Source organism: Mandrillus leucophaeus, unplaced genomic scaffold, assembly GCF_000951045.1.
Source record: "Mandrillus leucophaeus isolate KB7577 unplaced genomic scaffold, Mleu.le_1.0 Scaffold600, whole genome shotgun sequence".
Taxonomy (NCBI): domain Eukaryota; kingdom Metazoa; phylum Chordata; class Mammalia; order Primates; family Cercopithecidae; genus Mandrillus; species Mandrillus leucophaeus.
The window spans coordinates 1288022-1304849 of NW_012106476.1; the positions used below are offsets into that span (position 1 = coordinate 1288022).

Below are 16828 nucleotides of genomic sequence, written 5' to 3' on the forward strand. Positions count from 1 at the left end.
TACTCAGACCCGAGAGGGAAGTTTGTAAAAATTTCAACGAATTACTGGATCAGACCAACTCATCCTTATTTTGTTTGCTTTCTTCTGTGATGATGCAGCTGATGAACATTCTATCAGCTTCCCCAAACTACAGCCATGCTCCTTCATTTTCCCAAAATAGAAAGTGCAATCCTAAATACATGGTGCTTATGGCCTGGAATCATTCAGCAGTCTTCCTCCATACAAAGTCACTATTTCATGATGGGAAACGTTTCCATGGAAACCGGGAAGCACATCAGTGTGGCAGTCTTCCTACAGAGACTTCTCCAGATTTCTATCAGTTGTAGCTCCTAAAAGTGGACACAAACCCCCACCCCCGAAAGAATGCAAGAGCTAATAGATAAGAATACACAGAAAGATCTATTGTACGTCATGGTGACTGTAGCTAATAACAATATATTTTACACTCAAAAATTGCTGAAAGAATTAATTTAAAGTGTTCTCATCACCAAAAAATGACAAGTATGTGAGGTTATGCTTATGTTAATTAGCTTGATTTAGCCATTCCTTGATGTATACATGTATCAAATATGTTGTACATTATAAATATATACAGTTTTTGTCTATTTTTAAAAAGAATACACAGCGATACAGGAGACAATAGGGAAACACGCATAACCCACTTTGTACTTCATTAAATTTACTCATGTGCATCTTACATCCACTGCCTAAAACCTAATTAATTGGTACTTTATTTATAATTCCTTATTAAAGACATACTGTGGGTTTTGTTTCTTCTTGCTACTTGTAACAGCAAACACACTATCCCATAATTTTTAAAGTAATTAATATTACAACCCATCATTATTTTAAAAAACCATTAAAACAGATGAATGCATAAACAAAACATGGTTTATCCATATAATGGAGTATAACTCAGCCATAAAAAGGGGGAAGTTCTGATGCATGCTACAATATGGATGAACCTTTAAAACATCATGCTAAATAAGCTGGACACAAAAGGACAACTATTGTATGATTCCACTTATATAAGGTACCTTGAGTAGTGAAATTCATAGAAACAAAAAGTCTAATAGTGGTTACCAGGTGCTTGGGGGAGGAGAGAAAGGGAATTTTTGTTTAATGGGTATAGAGTTTCCGCTTGGATGATGCATATGTTCTGGAAATGGATAGTGGCAATTGTTGCAATGCTGCAAATGTACTTAATGACATTAAATTGCATTTAAAAGTGCAAAAAATGCTTAAAATGGTAACTTTTGTGTTATGTACATTTTATCACAGGAAAACAAATACAACTTAAAATACAAACACATTGCAATATACAGGGAGTCTCCTACCCTAAGCCCTTTGGCCATAATAACACCACTAAATACAGTTTTAGCCGTATTCCTCTAACTAGACTATAAGAATTTTTTTTTTGAGATGGAGTCTTCCTCTGTTACCCAGGCTGGAGTGCAGTGGCACAACCTCAGCTCAAGCGATTCTCTTGCCTCAACTTCCCGAGTAGCTGGGATTACAGGCGCATACCAGCACGCCCAGATAATTTTTGTATTTTTAGTAGAGATGGAGTTTTGCCATGTTGGCCAGGCTGGTTTCGAACTCCTGACCCCAGGTGATCCACCCACCTCAGCCTCCCAAAGTGCTAGAATTATAGGCGTGAGCCACCGTGCCCGGCTTATAGGCGTGACCACATCTATAATATTTTGAGCAACCTTATGAATAATAATTTTTAGATGTTCTCAAACCACCACCAAGAAGTTTGTATCAGTTTACTTCTCAATGAATAATGTTCATTTCTTCACACAATTGTTGACTTCAGTTACCACAATCTTTTAAATCTTTACCTATAAAACTTTAGTTTTATTTCCATTTCTTTGGTTATCAGTTGAGTTTGAAGACCTTTTCATACATTTGTTGGCCACAGCAGGCCAAGTATCTCTGCCTACACTGGTTCTGCTTTTCTACGTCTCACCTATCACCTCATCTAGTTGACCACTTCATCACCAGGGGAGACACTTAATCCTTATCTTTAAGCCTTCCTCCTTACTCCTTCCTGACACTGCTCTTCCACGTGTTTGTTTGTTTGTTTGTTTGTGTTTGTTTGAGACAGAGTCTCACTCTGTCACCCAGGCTGGAGTGCACTGGCATGATCTAGGCTCACTGCAACCTCCACCTCCCGGGTTCAAGATTTTCATGCCTCGGCCTCCTGAGTAGACGGGATCACAGGCATGTTCCACCACACCCAGCTAACTTCTCTATTTTTAGCAGAGACAGAGTTTCGCCATGTTGGACAGGCTGGTCTCGAACTCCTGACCTCAAGTGATCTGCCTGCCTCAGCCTCCCAAAGTGATGAGATTACAGGTGTGAGCCACCAAGCCTGGCCTATTTTTATCTTCTGATCTTCCTTCTCCTCTCGTGTTCCTTATCTCCTTTGTGGGTTCTTCTTTCCCAATCATCAGGATTCCTTTGGGGTTTGTCCTGGACTATCTCCTCTTTTCACCACACACACTCTTTTCAGGCAAGCTTTTCCTCTCACACAGCCTCAAAAGTGGACCGTATGCCAAAAGCATAAATGTAAAGCTTTGGCCCTAATCTTCTTCCTGAGCAGAAGTCTTACATGTCAACCACCACATGGGCACCACACAGCATGCCTCGCCTGAAGTATGGTCATCACTGAATTTAACACCTGGTTCCACAAACCTGCTCTGACCTCGTGTTCACCATTGCATTGAACAGAAAAATCTTCCACTCTGTTGTCCAAGAAAGGAACCTGGGGATTGTCTGTGGTTCTTCTATCTTTTTTACCAGCTCTTTTTCTACCTCAAGTCAGACACCTCTGCCATGTTTCATGCATCTGACCACTGTTCTGATTTCCCACAAACACATCCCTGGTCCAGCCCACCTAACTTCTTGTCTGACTACAGCCTTCTTACTGGTATCTCCCATTCTACTCTTCCCACTCCACAATACATTCTCCTCGCTGCAGCCAAGACAAACTGTGAAACACAGGACTGATCATATCACACCTTTCAAAAGTTTCCCATTGTCCTTAAGATAAATGTCAAACTTCATCATATACCTGAGAAGATCTGGACTCTTCTCACCCCTCTCCTGACTCATCACATGTCACTCCTCCAACCTGGAGCCCTCATTATCCCCGGCCACGGCCACACATACATGGCATGCCATTACACCAAACATCTTTCAGTTCCACAAATAAACCATGAGAGGCCCTCTCTCATCCCTCAGCCTTTGCATTTGCAATTGCCTTGGCTCAAACCATGCTTCCTCTTCACCCAGCTTCCTCCTTATCTTTTAGAGCTCCATTGGTTGACCATGAGCAATCCCTCAGCTTCTGCACCTGAGGGTAAATCTCAGATTTTCTCTTTCAAAGTGGCCTCCCTCCCCCGCAGAAGTCCTGCTGAATAGGATCCCCTTGGAAATGACCTCAAACAGTCCTCATTTAGGTTCCACATCTGGTGGCTGAAATCCTATAACTTTGACCCCCACCAGTGCCAATTCTACTTCTTCTCAAATGCCACTGTATTCTGCTGCCACGGAAGTTTCATCCATCTACTCAAGCAATACTTTTTATGCATAACATGCCAGTCCTTTGTGTCCCCCAAACTCTAGGTGACTCATGTCGAGGCTTTTTTAGTGGGCATCTCATAGCCCCCCCTCACTAAGATTAAGAAGGTTAGAGTCCCAGCACCACCACATTTGCTAACAAAATTCTCTATCTTCTCCAAAAATGTCTTCTTAGTCTTTTCAACCACCTCTGTAGGCTGGAGGTGGGTGGTCAGCTACGAATTCCAAAAACACTTCTTAGCCAGTTCCTTCTCAAATGCTGCATAAGAGATAGAGGTGAATTTTGGCAAGTTGGAGGAAGACAGAGGAGACCTCTGACTAAAAGGTACTAAGAAAAGAAGGGGGTGACATGTGGCATGTGGCTAGTGGGTACTGAATTGGATGGTACCATTCTATACAAGAAGATGAAAGCTTATTGCATGCTAGCTGTGTACATGGGGCCTTCTGGTAGACACTCTGCCATACATTTTGTTTGATTCTTACTACAACCATACAAGGGATTCATAGATGTTTGGTTTTTTCTTGGTTATTTCCTCTATTTTTTACTTATAACTTAGTCAAAAATAATTTGCACGGTATAACCACTAAAACTCACTTCACCTCCTTCAGTTCTTACATCTTCTCAGTAAGACCTTCCATTGCCACTTCTTTAAAAACTGCAACCGGCCGGGCACAGTGGCTCACACCTGTAATTCCAGCACTTTGGGAGGCCGAGGCAGGTGGATCACGAGGTCAGGAGTTCAAGGCTAGCCTGGCCAACATAGTGAAACCCCATCTCTACTAAAAACACAAAAATTAGGCTGGGTGCAGTGGCTCACGCCAGTAATCCTAGCACTTTAGGGGGCCAAGGCAGGTAGATTACCTGAGGTCAGGAGTTCAAGACTGGCCTGGCCAACATGGTGAAACCCCATCTCTACTAAAAATACAAAATTTAGCCGGGTGTGGTGGTGTGCACCTGTAGTCCCAGCTACTCAGGAGGCTGAGGCAGGAAAATTGCTTGAACCTGGGAGGTGGAGATTGCAGTGAGCCAAGATCGTGCCGCTGTACTCCAGCCTGGGTGACAGAGCAAGACTCCGTCTCAAAAAAAAAAATACAAAAATACAAAAATTAGCTGGGTGTGGTGACACGCACCTGTAGTCCCAGCTACTCAGGAGGCTGAGGCAGGAGAATCACTTGAACCCAGGAGGAGGAGGTTGCAGTGAGCTGAGACTCTGGCCTGAGCAATAGAGCAAGACTCTGTCTCAAAACAAAAAAACAAAAAAAAAAAACTGCAAGCAATACCATTCTTTAGTACTTATTTTTCTTATGTCACTTTTCACTATCTAATACGCTATTTGCTTTATGCTTCTGTTTACTATCCATTTGTGCCAGCCAGTGGAGGCGGAGAGTTTTGTCTATTTCCCTCTCTAAGGATACGTATCCCTGGAACCCAGGACCCTAGGGATTCACAGATGTTTGTTTTTTTTGTTGTTGTTGTTGTTTTGTTTTTGGATGAATGAACGAGCTGCCTTTTAGATGGGGCAGATTCTGCTCCATGAAATGCCTTCTCTGTTCTGCTGAGCCCTTGTATGGACTTATAAGTGAAGATGGTCAAAAGCCAACCTCAGAGGCTGGGACTGGGAAGAGTCAAACTGCTCCATATATTCCAGGGAGAGGAATGAGAGACTCCTGAGGACAATTAAGGAGTAGGATGGAGGAAGGAAGCCAGTGGGGCAGAATAAAGCTTGGAGACAACATGAGGTTGAGTGACAACATGAGGTTGGGCAGCCTGTGAAAATCCCCCAAAGGGAGGGAGGATCTTATGACAGGGCTATCTAACAACGTTCACTTTCAAGCCCTCTGTATTGCTGTGATATAAATACGGTATTTCCCAAATTTTCAATAAAGCCTACGCTACTCATCAACGTCTAGTGTCAGAGGTATATGAACTATTCTTTCATTTATTTGTTTTTGTGGAACTAGAGGAAGTGGCTGAGTTTAATGTTTCCATCACCCATGTGGAAAGCACAGAAAAAGGCAACCGAGACACTGAACAAATTTGATGGAAGCAGGCACCTAAGACAGAGTGACCACGGGACTCTAAGCCAGTCAGGCCACTAATACTCACGTTTACACTCCAGGAATCATCCCCCAACCACTGCCTCAAATTAAAGAGGATATTCAAAAAATATGCGGTGAATTGATTTGAATTTTCACAAACTGTGAGTAGAAGTTTGAGTCAGTCTTACTTTGAACTCAAGGACCAGAAGTCCCAATATGAAAGACATACATGTAAGGAAATTCTGTCTGAGAAATTCTGTCTTAATTACATTAAGTAATTTTCCTTTGGCTACACTGTGGCTAAGCACCAAAACTAGGCTTCAAAACTTGGTCTGGGCCAGGAGTGGAGGCTCACACCTGTAATCCCAGCATTTTTGGGAGGCCGAGGTGGGCGGATCACTTGAGGTCAGGAGTTTGAGGCCAGCCTGGCCAACATGTGAAACCCAGTCTCTACCAAAAATACAAAAATTAGCTGGGTGTGGTGGTGCACGCCTATAACCCTAGCTACTCGAGAGGCTGAGGCAGGAGAATGGCTTGAACCCAGGAGGCAGACGTTGCTGTGAGCTGTGATCGCACCACTGCACTCCAGCCTGGGCAATAAAGCGAGACTCCATCTCGAAAAAGAAAAAAAAGAACTAGGTCTGTCTCACTGCAGGTTTATGTTCTTTCTATTCCTCCCCACAGTTCCTGTACTTTCTGAAAGGGCTTGGATTTGTAATTGAGTCGTTGCCTAAATTTGTGCAATTCTTTTAGTCCTTAAGTGCATACTTCATACTCACCCTATTAAAAGTATGCTGACAGCTGTCTGCTCTCCCAGACCCTAGCGAACACAAGTTCAGGCTATTAAGTGCTTTTACTAGCCAAATTCTCCTACCTTATCTTAGCAGCTACGTGCTCTACTCCTCATTCCTGTGTTAAACTCCATCCTTGATTCCACATTAAGGATCCCTCCCAGATGTTACTGTTTAGCTGAAACAGAGCTGTCTGAGCAGGTATCCAAAGTTCTCAGAATGGTATGGAACACTTCTTGGCCCATCAGATTTTCCACGGAAACCTGAAACACAACCCCTCAAATATCAGATGTTGAGCATAGCAGATGAGGTCTTCTAAAATCCAGAGTAAAAGCTCAAATGAGATGAAAACATGGTGTTTAAAAAAGGAATTCTTTCTTCAGAAAAGCTTATACTTAAGGTTGTAATAGTCCTGTGCCCAACAGTTAAGGCTATTATTTAAATCAAAGCAAGGAAAACATAAGCATGCTTATTTCACAAAGGAAGATTCTCTGAAATTAATAGCTCAAAGCAGAACTACTGTCAGTTTCTGAGGCGGACCAAAGAGGTATTACTTTAGAAGGCTTAAGTTAGAGTGGATATTTTCATATAGCGTGCTGGGTATTATTAACAGGATCTACTGCCAAAAGATTCATATCACATGGGAAACCTGCACATCAAGATGTATCTGGAAAATTATTTAAGTCCAGTCTCTGAAAGAAGGAAATTAACTGTTTAGAAAACAGCTGACTTTTGGGGCAGTGATTAAGTATAAACTAAGAGTGGAGAAGGAAAATAGTGTCTGCTTTAGAAGATGGCTGTTTTAAAATGAAAAGGTAATGTGCTGTCCTCAATTTTTAAATATTTTCCATGATCTTTGCATTTATACTTTAAGAATAATGTCGATCCTAGAGATGAGGAAGAGGAAAAAGAAGTGTTTGCAGCTAAACACGAGGTCAGGCTTGGCTTTTAAACCCGAACCTATGTTCCCACTCGTAGCAGAGTGTGATGAGAGGGCAAGTTCGTGGCTTTTGTGGGAGTCTGCTTCTCTTCTGGCGTATTTTTCTCTTTCTCTTCTTGCAAGCTTCTCAAAGCCCCCACCTAGACTCTGCCTCCACATAATTCCTTTCCACATTCTTTCCTTCACTTTCTATACTCTGACCCTGGAAAATGATCTTCCCTCAACCTCCTTGCTCCTTCATCCATGCAGAGATGGAGTGTGCTGGTTGATTGATGAATCTGAACATAACTGGTTGCCCTCTGCCCTGCATGGCCATTCTTCCTCTTGGGATGTGCCTGTCTCCAAATAGCACCACTAGCACCCTACGCCTCCACACCACCATGCTGAATAGCGGAGTATAGGTGGTGCTGTGCTGCCCAGAGGAAAATCTCCTTACATGGAAACCAAGGGTGGAAAAGTTACTTCCTGTAACAAGAAACAACCTGATGAGGTCCACTTGCCTCGTTCTGGAGTTTGCACTAGGCTCTCACGCTAAGCTACTCCATTATCTGCAACTGAGGTTTTGTTCTGGTTTCCCATCTACCATTCCTTTATTTTCTCTCTCAAATTCTTCATAGCTCAGGAACTCAAGAAAAGAATATGCAATGTTCCTTTGGAAACCCAACATTTGGCAGGGCGGCATTGTATAGAGACACTGAAAAATCAAAACCAGAAGAGCAGAGTTTGGATAGTAAGAGACACGTGTGATTAGGCGTCTTGTAAACCACGGGGTGCGGCAGAGGCCGGGGCATTTTACCTTCGATTGTACATGGAGGTTTGTATTAGGCCAGGTGGGTTTTTACAGGAGTGATGTTGGTCTGGGTAAGAGGTTCTAAAGCAGCCTGTGAGCATACTGAATCTAGAGGATCGTTGTGGCTTATGGTGTTCTTCCTCAGAGAATGACTTCTGTGGAGTCCTACCTGATTTCCTTAGACCTTTGGAGAGGCTTGGATGGGGTGGGGGCATCTTAAGTGAAAGGCGCAGGGACTTCAGAAGAGATATGGGGTGCCTCTCACAGGCATGGTGCAATTCCTTCAGGGACTCAGGAGTTTAACTGGCTCAATGCCAAGAGTCTAAGTGGCTCGGCGTTCATAATGAGACACTCACAAGATTATCACAGCATTTGCACCACCTGTTTTGAAATCAATCCAACCCCCAGCCATGAGAGCAGCTGTCCAAGAAAAGTTATGTTCTTAGAACACGGTACCTAGTGCGCCCAAAGGCTGTGGAAGGTACTCAGTGGTAACTGAGGCAAGGAAAGCCGATGGGGAAAATCCTTACATTAGCTTTCCCCTAATGCCTGTCAGTCAACACCCACTTTCTGGAATGTACTACCCGTGATCTTAAACCCAACTGGCAGAAATTCCCTCCACACTCCCCATTGACTGCAAGAGGCCCTAGAAAGTGGGTGCAACATGGCATAAATTAAATGTGGGCAGCAGCCTGTGGGCCCCTGTCCATCAACAGCAACACAGCAGTTTCACAGGGAAAGGCCCAGTGCCCACAGGTGCTTGACAGGGCTGGCGGCCTCAAGATGCCACTGCTGCAGTTTCCAGGGGAAAAGCAGACCTCACAGGCCTTTTAGGTGTAGCTGGGAAAAATAATAGGTACTGATTTTCACCTATTTTCAAGGCAGCTGGGTTCCAACGTACTACAGAGTGCTTCTAAGGTTCTAGCTTCTAACTGGTAGCGCCAGGCCACAGTGGCCCTTGCTGTATCAGCCACCCCAAATTCTATTCTGCATTCAGGCGCAAGGAGGGAACCATGAAGGGAACCTGGATCCATGTGGTTCATCTATAGTTGATTCTGGACTGCTTAAATCTATGTAGATAGATTTCAGATGCCTCCTCCATCCCTAGGAGGTAACTTTCTTAGGCCTAAATATCCATTGTGGCTCAGGCCTGAAAACGCCTGTATACAGGGATGTGGGCTCAGAGCCCCTAGAGGGAGCCCTCACTCAACAGTCCCAGGTACCAGAAACTTAGCTTGTTGGAAAAGGAAATGTAAATTAAGGTGTCTTGCAATGGTGGTCTTTCTCCCAGGAACGATCAGTGTATACGGCCAAAATTAAGCCCTTTTTGAGTGTCCTTCCAATAGAAATTAGGATCACAAGTTGTGAGTTACAGAACACTGGGGCATCTTTGGGGAGCTGAAACCAAGATTTTTTTTTTTCCAGATACTATTGAGGTTCTACTATGGTCTTTGGCAGCACTAGGTACTGAGTTGTGGGAGCAGCGTTGTATGAGATGACTGCTTTAGTACCTGGGAATTAGCTTGTTTCAAAACAAGTGTGGTTGTGGGGCCAAGGCTATAATTTTGCGGTTTCTTCTTCTAACTCTAAAGTGAGCACATCAGAGACAGCCTCGAACCTAGTTCCTTCTGGAGCACGGCAGGAACAATCACCCTCTTAAAGACAATTCCAGCTACAGCCTCTTGAAAGAATCTCGACTGGACCGAGGCATCAAGAACTCCTCTGGCCAAGGCTGATCTGAATGAGAAATCTGGTAGTATAGTTTTGGGATTTATTTTTCTTAGTTTTTTACTTGGAACTCAGGTGGACAAGATAGTTTGATTTACTTTAGTTCCTTTAGACTTTAATGCCTTTAGATTTTTTTAATCCAAAGGGACTTAATCTTTGAATTTTTTTTTCTCTAAAAGTTGAATAATAAAAGTTTAACTACCATTCAAATTTGGGTATCATTATGTTGCTAGCATTTTATTCCTGGACTTTCACACATTTTCTTATGGGAATGTTCTGTTGGGATTTAATCTCAATGCAAGGCCTCTGATATGCTCTATGGGATGATGAGGTAGGAGATAATTAGGGATGGGAAAAATGTTCAGTCTTTGGTACAGAGTAGCCTTTGAATTCATTTACTTATTAGTACACTGCTGGATCCAGAGCCTTCTTAGACCAAATGTTCACTGACAGCCCCAGGGTGTCACATCTGCAAAGGCTGGTGCTGGGAAGTGGCCTCAAAGGTGAGAGGAAGTCTGCCTTCTGGAACAGCTGCTCTCCTCCTCCAGGCCATCAGTCACAGCCCTGGTTGAGCAATGGGGCCAATGTTTCAAGAGAACTTCAACTGGGGGCGTGAAAGGGGAACACTCTTCCCTAAGACTTCCCTAGTTTCAATCTCCAGGGCAAGAAACACCCTCTGGCCTTTGTACTTCCACTGGCCCTGCTGTAGTCGTCTCTGATTCTGATGAGTAAATTTTGAGTCATTAAGTCTACTTGGCTCAGCCCACCCCTTACTCGTGGAATTTGCTCCATTTATATTTTTCCACTCCTCTAAGAGCTCTGCCCCTTTTGGGGTGGGTCAAGGTGACCGGTGGATGGATTAAGTCTGCCCTCATTCCAGAATGCACTTCTAGCAGGTTCACTGGGCTAAACAGCTAGAAAGCCATGGTTCCAAGCTGGGTTCCATCAGTGATATGGATTTCACCTACTCTTTAATTTCTTAAATGGTTCAAAACTCTGGCCAGGGAAAAGATGCTATTTATTGGCCTTCCTCTAAAACCTCGATACCCACTACTTATACTTCTATTGTTCTTAAAGCCCTTACAGTCTAACCTCAGACCTTTGGTAACTTAATCTGGGTAGGGCAAGATGCTGGGACACCCACAGGTGAAGAACACTCAAGTGGGGGCCTCCTTCTTCTCTGTGACACAACCTCCTTCTGTTCCTTTAACACACCAGGCTTATTTGTGCCAGGTGGCCTTCTCTCCCCAGAGACCATCCTTCTCCCTATTCAGACTACCATCTTTCAAAGCTCGGTGAAATCCCACGTTTCTCATCCTGTCTCCTTTGAACTCTTGCAGCCCTCACACTACCTCACACAACTGAGCACTTTCTTAGAAGTCATCTTGATTCCATCATTGGTCTAGTCAGGGTTTCTCAATGTCAGCCTGATCAATACCCTGGGTGGGGTAACTGTTGTGAGGGCTGTCCTGGCCTCTGCCCCTAGAAGCCATATCCTATATCCTGCCCCTACGATTTCTGTCTCTGGGAACTGCCAAGTGTCCCCCGGGCAGCAAAATCATCCCCAGCTGAGAATCACAATGACTAGACCAGAAGACTTTGCCCTGGATGGCCAACACCGCTGAGCAGCTGCCCAAAGCTTGGTCAGAGGGGCCTGGTTGGAAATTGAATAGAGTACAAAGAGCTGACTCGGCAGATAAGTTTTTAAAACTTAATGACTGATAGAGATAATACTCCTTAAGAGTCCCTATACTTCTCTATCCAAACTAGAATTAAGTAAAATCAGAAGCAAAGCTAAAATCTGTGCTTCCTAAAACACCTGAATGCTGGAATTTTTTTTTTCCAGGCATGATTATCAACTAAGGAAAGATTCTCTCCTACAAATTCAGATATACTAATTACCAATCAAAAGACTAAACTGAGTAAATCCACATGAGGTGAAAAAATGAAAATAGGACGTACAATTCTATTCAATTAGAAGCAATTTTAGAGAATTTTATTTAACTGTCAATTTATCACCAACATCTAACATTTTATAGTTCAGGTACATTTGGGTAAGAACATTAGGAAGAAAATGTAAATTAAATACTATGAAAGTATGCTTTTAATGAAACGTGGTCTCAGTAAAATATGGACATAGAAGTTTAGTGGTTTTATTGCATTGTTAGAAAATTATATTATGAAAGATACAAAAAAAATCAATGTTTTTCTGCTTCTTTTATAATCAGTATGCCACCTTTTACCATTATGGCTTTAAGTTTTCATTCTACCCAACAAGTTTCAAAGAATAGTTTATTACATGCCTTAATAAAACATTTAAAATATTTACAAATTCAAAATAGATGTTTTATAACTGAAAAAAGTTCACCTGAGAATTGACTGTAACGTTGCCATTGTTTTCCCCAAGTTGTTAATGTGGCTGAGTGTCCACATGCAACCTGTATCGTCTACTGCATCTAACATACTTAATTCCTTATTTAAAATTCGTTAAGCAGTAAGCTATAGCAAACTGTTAAAAAAAATTACAGATGGAGAACCAAGACTGTATCTACATTTGTTCTGAATATGACAATTTAACAAATTATTTGCTATAGTTCCAGAATGAGTAAGAAAAAAAAAAATAATAAGGTAATGTTATTTTACTGAATTCAACATAACAGCTTTTAAAAAAAATCATCACGCATTGAGAAGGCCGGTTCATAAAATAGTGAACAATGATCATGTGAATATGCAATATACAAACTGAAAACATTTCAAACTTCTGCATGAAGGAAAAGGCATACACTGTATACTCATAATCCTGTCATTTGTCTTCGGCAGCCTCAAAAAAAATATTGCCTTGAAACATTTTCTTAGAAAAAACTTCTTTAGAAGTTAATGTTAAAATAGGCATAAATGTGTAATGCTATGCAATATACAGAAAACTTCCCCACTTATGGCCAAAAGACAAAGATAAAATCTTTTTTATCTGTCCACCTGCATTACAACTTGAAAATCATGTAGATATGAGGTAGTGTAGTTACTTGTATTACATGCTGGCTATTTAAAGTAATGCTAAATTTTAAGAAATTACACTTGGCCAATAATTATATGTCATTAATAGAAACCCTTAATGCTAAACTGTTCATAGGTAGAGAGAAATTTAAACCAAGTGCTTTACAAATTATATTTAAGCTCTGGAGACAACTATGTTTTATCATAAAATAGTAATCTTTCAAAGCAAGTACAGTAGCAATTAAAGCAAAAGATTATTTGACATTTGCACATACACAAACTGATACGACCAATAGTTGAGTGTACACTGAGGTAGGAAATCAAGGGTTCCATTGGCTTAAGATTTTACATTTTGTAAACCACAAGTTCTTACATTATTTTATATTGTGAAGTTGAAATTTAAAATTACAAGTATCAAAGAAAAACCTATATGGGGAGATATATATGTATGTATACACACACACATATACACACACACACACACACACACAAATTCTTTTGCAGTATGGGATGCATTATTAGAATTATTCTCCCTGACAAATTCTTGAGTGTACTTATAAAAGCTACTAGAAAATAAACAAGTCCAACTAATTTTCTCTTACAAATAAGTCAATAATAGAGATAACATACAAACTACTGAAAATATACTAGCAATATCCTCCCCCTACATCCTGATCAAAAAGGGTAACATTTGACAAATTACTCCAAGACATGAAGACTGGTCCCCATATACTCTCACAGACAAGGCCAACTTGCTTCAGATTTCATACACAGTGGGTGGTGGTTGCCCACATTAGCTAGACAAGCCCTGCACTAGGCTCAGGATGCAGTCCATAGAAGTGTCTCTTTCAGTCCTCTGATTTCGGTGAAATCAACACTATAAACTACTCCTCTGCACCATTAAAACTGGGTTCTGCCAACGTTTCTGTGAATGTGAATATATGCATTTTTTTTTAATTGCTGAGAAGATCCATAGCTTTCATTTGACTCTCAAACAAATCTAACTCCAACATGACTAAAAGTCACTGCAAAATGTTTTGCGATAGGTGCTCAATTATCTATTTTGTAACAGGACTGAACAAACACTAAGACTGATCTTTAAATGCCCAAGTTAAAATGATTTGTGTGTCTTTATACCACACCAAATTTGGGGAGGAGAGCAAGGATTAAACCTGGTTTTCAAATGCAAACCCACAATAGGAAAAGATTGAGTTTCATCCTATTTCACAAACCTGCAGAGTTGCTGCAAATACATTTTTATCTGTACCAATGCTTTTTACAAGTGAACCATATGACTTCAAAAACAGGATGAAAAAATGAACTGCACTCCTGGTAAAACGTAAGCAATATTCTTTCCCCGTGATGTCTGCTTTTCCGGCACTGGTGACCCATGGTGGCATAGTGGACAGCTTTACATGTTGGTAAGCTCTCCAGATTCTAGGGAGCCTGAGATAGTGCTGCCAGTATGATCACTCATGCCACTGTATTGAGTCCTAGTTCTTCTTCCAAAGGGACAAGAACGCCAGGAAACAGGAAGTCCATGATGGGACTAGATATGGTAAAGACTGAAGAGGGGGGAAAAAAAGAGGGAAAGTGACACTTAATCTGTTTATGCAGCCAGACTTTCTAGAGTCCATACTGAAGAGAAGAAGTCCCCATCTTAGGCCAACCACTTGCCTGTTTATGAAATCTTCCCAACGTAGCTTAAAACCTGATTTTAGGAGCCAAAGAGCAAAGCCCTAAGATTCAGGTAAGACCATCTATTTTTCACAATGCAGCTCTACAAAAATATTCCCAGTAGCTGACACCCTGTTTCAGCTGAGAACAGAACTCTATTAGCATTGCTTGGGCAGAAATTTTGTTTCAATCTAAAATATTACAAAAATGTCAAATTATTAAACTTCTGCAGGCCACTTCTTTTAGTAGGAACTATCTGTAGACGTTTCAAGCTGTTAAATTGCTGTCTGATACGCTGCAGTTTTCATTCTCCTACTTGTTCCGAATAGCAAGAAGAGTTATTACTAGAGTTATTATTCTGTAAAACATGAGTTTTAAAGGTTTACTACATTTTCACATGGATTTTTCTGATATCCAGGAGGCAAAATCGTTTCTTTGTCTCTTGCGGAAATCAAGGAGAAATCATGGTTGACTTAAGAGAAATTCCCTTATGGCAAACTACTAAAGGGAAAAACAACATTGTTAAGCAACAGATGGTCACATTAGGCTTTCAAGACACTGCCAAAACTTCAGTAGAAAATTAGATGGTTTGAAGGAAGTGAATGCAAGTTTACTCATCAGTAGTACATTTATCAGTCATCTGCTGACAGAAGTCTGAGATTCCACCACTCTGACGACACTGTTCCGCAGGCCCGGCTTGCTCAGAGGTGGCTGTGGATGTCTGCTGGGACTCCTGCCCCCGCGTGTAGCCGGACTCACTGTTTCCTCTGGCACAAGGAGGCAGCACTGCTGGAGGCCCGTCAGATAAACTGAAAATTGATGATAAGGCCAGTTCACCATCAGGAGTACTTTTATCTTTTTCAGAAATTAAAAATGAAAGTGGGCAATCTGAAGCTGAGTACTTGGCGAGTATCTGTATTTGTTCTTGACTCAGAGCTGCTTCTTTACAAACTTTCTGGCAAAGTCCAGTGAGGTTCTGCTTTGTCTCGCCCAGAGTTGACAAAATGTGATCTCTTTCCTTCAACAAGCTCTCCTTTTCATTTTGCTGTGAAGTGGGGAAAGAGAACACAATGGCTTGTGTTTATTAGCTCAATCAACATTTCCAAGGTGATCAAATAATATACAGTGTCTTCTCATCAAATAAGATCGCATGGAGTTTATCCTTTCAATTCCATTCAATTACACATTAAATATTAAAGGCCCAGAATGTCCCATCCAAAACTCTTGGGGCGGTTGTATTTTGGCATAAAGCATTTTTCAGGTTTTAGAAAGATAGTATATATGGGTGCACACATAATTTCTCTAGCAGGTCTGGGGCAGCACTTCACTATCAACTATCTTTACATTTCTAAGTAAAACATAAAATAGCAAATAACGAAGAAAGTAGGATAAAGACTATGCATTCTAATGTCAATTTGGGGCAGTTTTTTGGTCAAAAGAGTCTGTGACAAACTTATATGGTTTTCGGAGCTTTCTGGATTTACAGACTGTATATAACAGGTATGGATGACATTTTGGATGACATACAACAAGAAAAAAGTGAAAGTACAGTTAGCATAACTTAACTACTGAGACTCAAAGCATTGCAAGATTCAACTAATGATCAGCATTTGTTGAGCAGATACTCTGTGCCAGATATTGTGCTAAATGTTTTCCAACATGCAATCTCAGCTATGTAATCCACACAACACCTCTCCTGACTTAAGCACATCAAACCCACTGAAGGGATGGGACTGAGTTTAACATGCCTAGAGACAGCTGCTGGGTGAGTTACTAGAGTGTGCAGAATTCGAGAGGAAATTTTGTGTTTGCTAATTACTATTTTTGTTATTATTATAATCTTATTACCCCTATAAGAAAGTCTACCACAGAATTTTTCAAAAGTTTTTCTGGGTCCTGCCTTGCTGTCCATGTCACTTATCACTGCTGATAGCACGTCTTTTCTATTATCATCCCATCTCATCCTTCTTGTTCTAACATTTTATTGCTTCTAATCTATTATGAGCCAGGAAACCAAATAATCAAGGTATTTATAAGAAAAGAGTAAACAAACACTTGCTAGAAAGTCAAAGGTTTTTCTTGTGAAAATTATCACAACTCTCAACAAGTCAGTCTTGTTCTGCTTGCTTTCTGCTCACTGGAGGGTTCTGGAGAGTTGAGGCTGCCAGTTAACCTTGAGACAAGTTAGTTCATAGTGCTAATCTAGAAGTGCCATCCTTTAATCTTGTATGACACAAAAGTCACTAAAAGAGTAAAATGAATTTTGCTTTATACAAAAGT

At 41.2% G+C, this 16828-nt stretch overlaps 1 protein-coding gene across 2 annotated transcripts in view; it reads right to left on the reverse strand.

Annotated features, from left to right (window-relative positions):
• Window positions 1–11846: 11846 nt before the first annotated feature.
• BACH1 (BTB and CNC homology 1, basic leucine zipper transcription factor 1) overlaps window positions 11847–16828 on the reverse strand; it is a 167888-nt gene continuing 162906 nt past the window's right edge. For both annotated transcript variants that reach the window (XM_011999787.1, XM_011999788.1), the window contains one exon: window positions 11847–15593. In XM_011999787.1, the coding sequence (XP_011855177.1) occupies window positions 15159–15593 (435 nt within the window). In that variant the 3' untranslated portion in view covers window positions 11847–15158. The remainder of the gene's footprint in view (window positions 15594–16828) is intronic.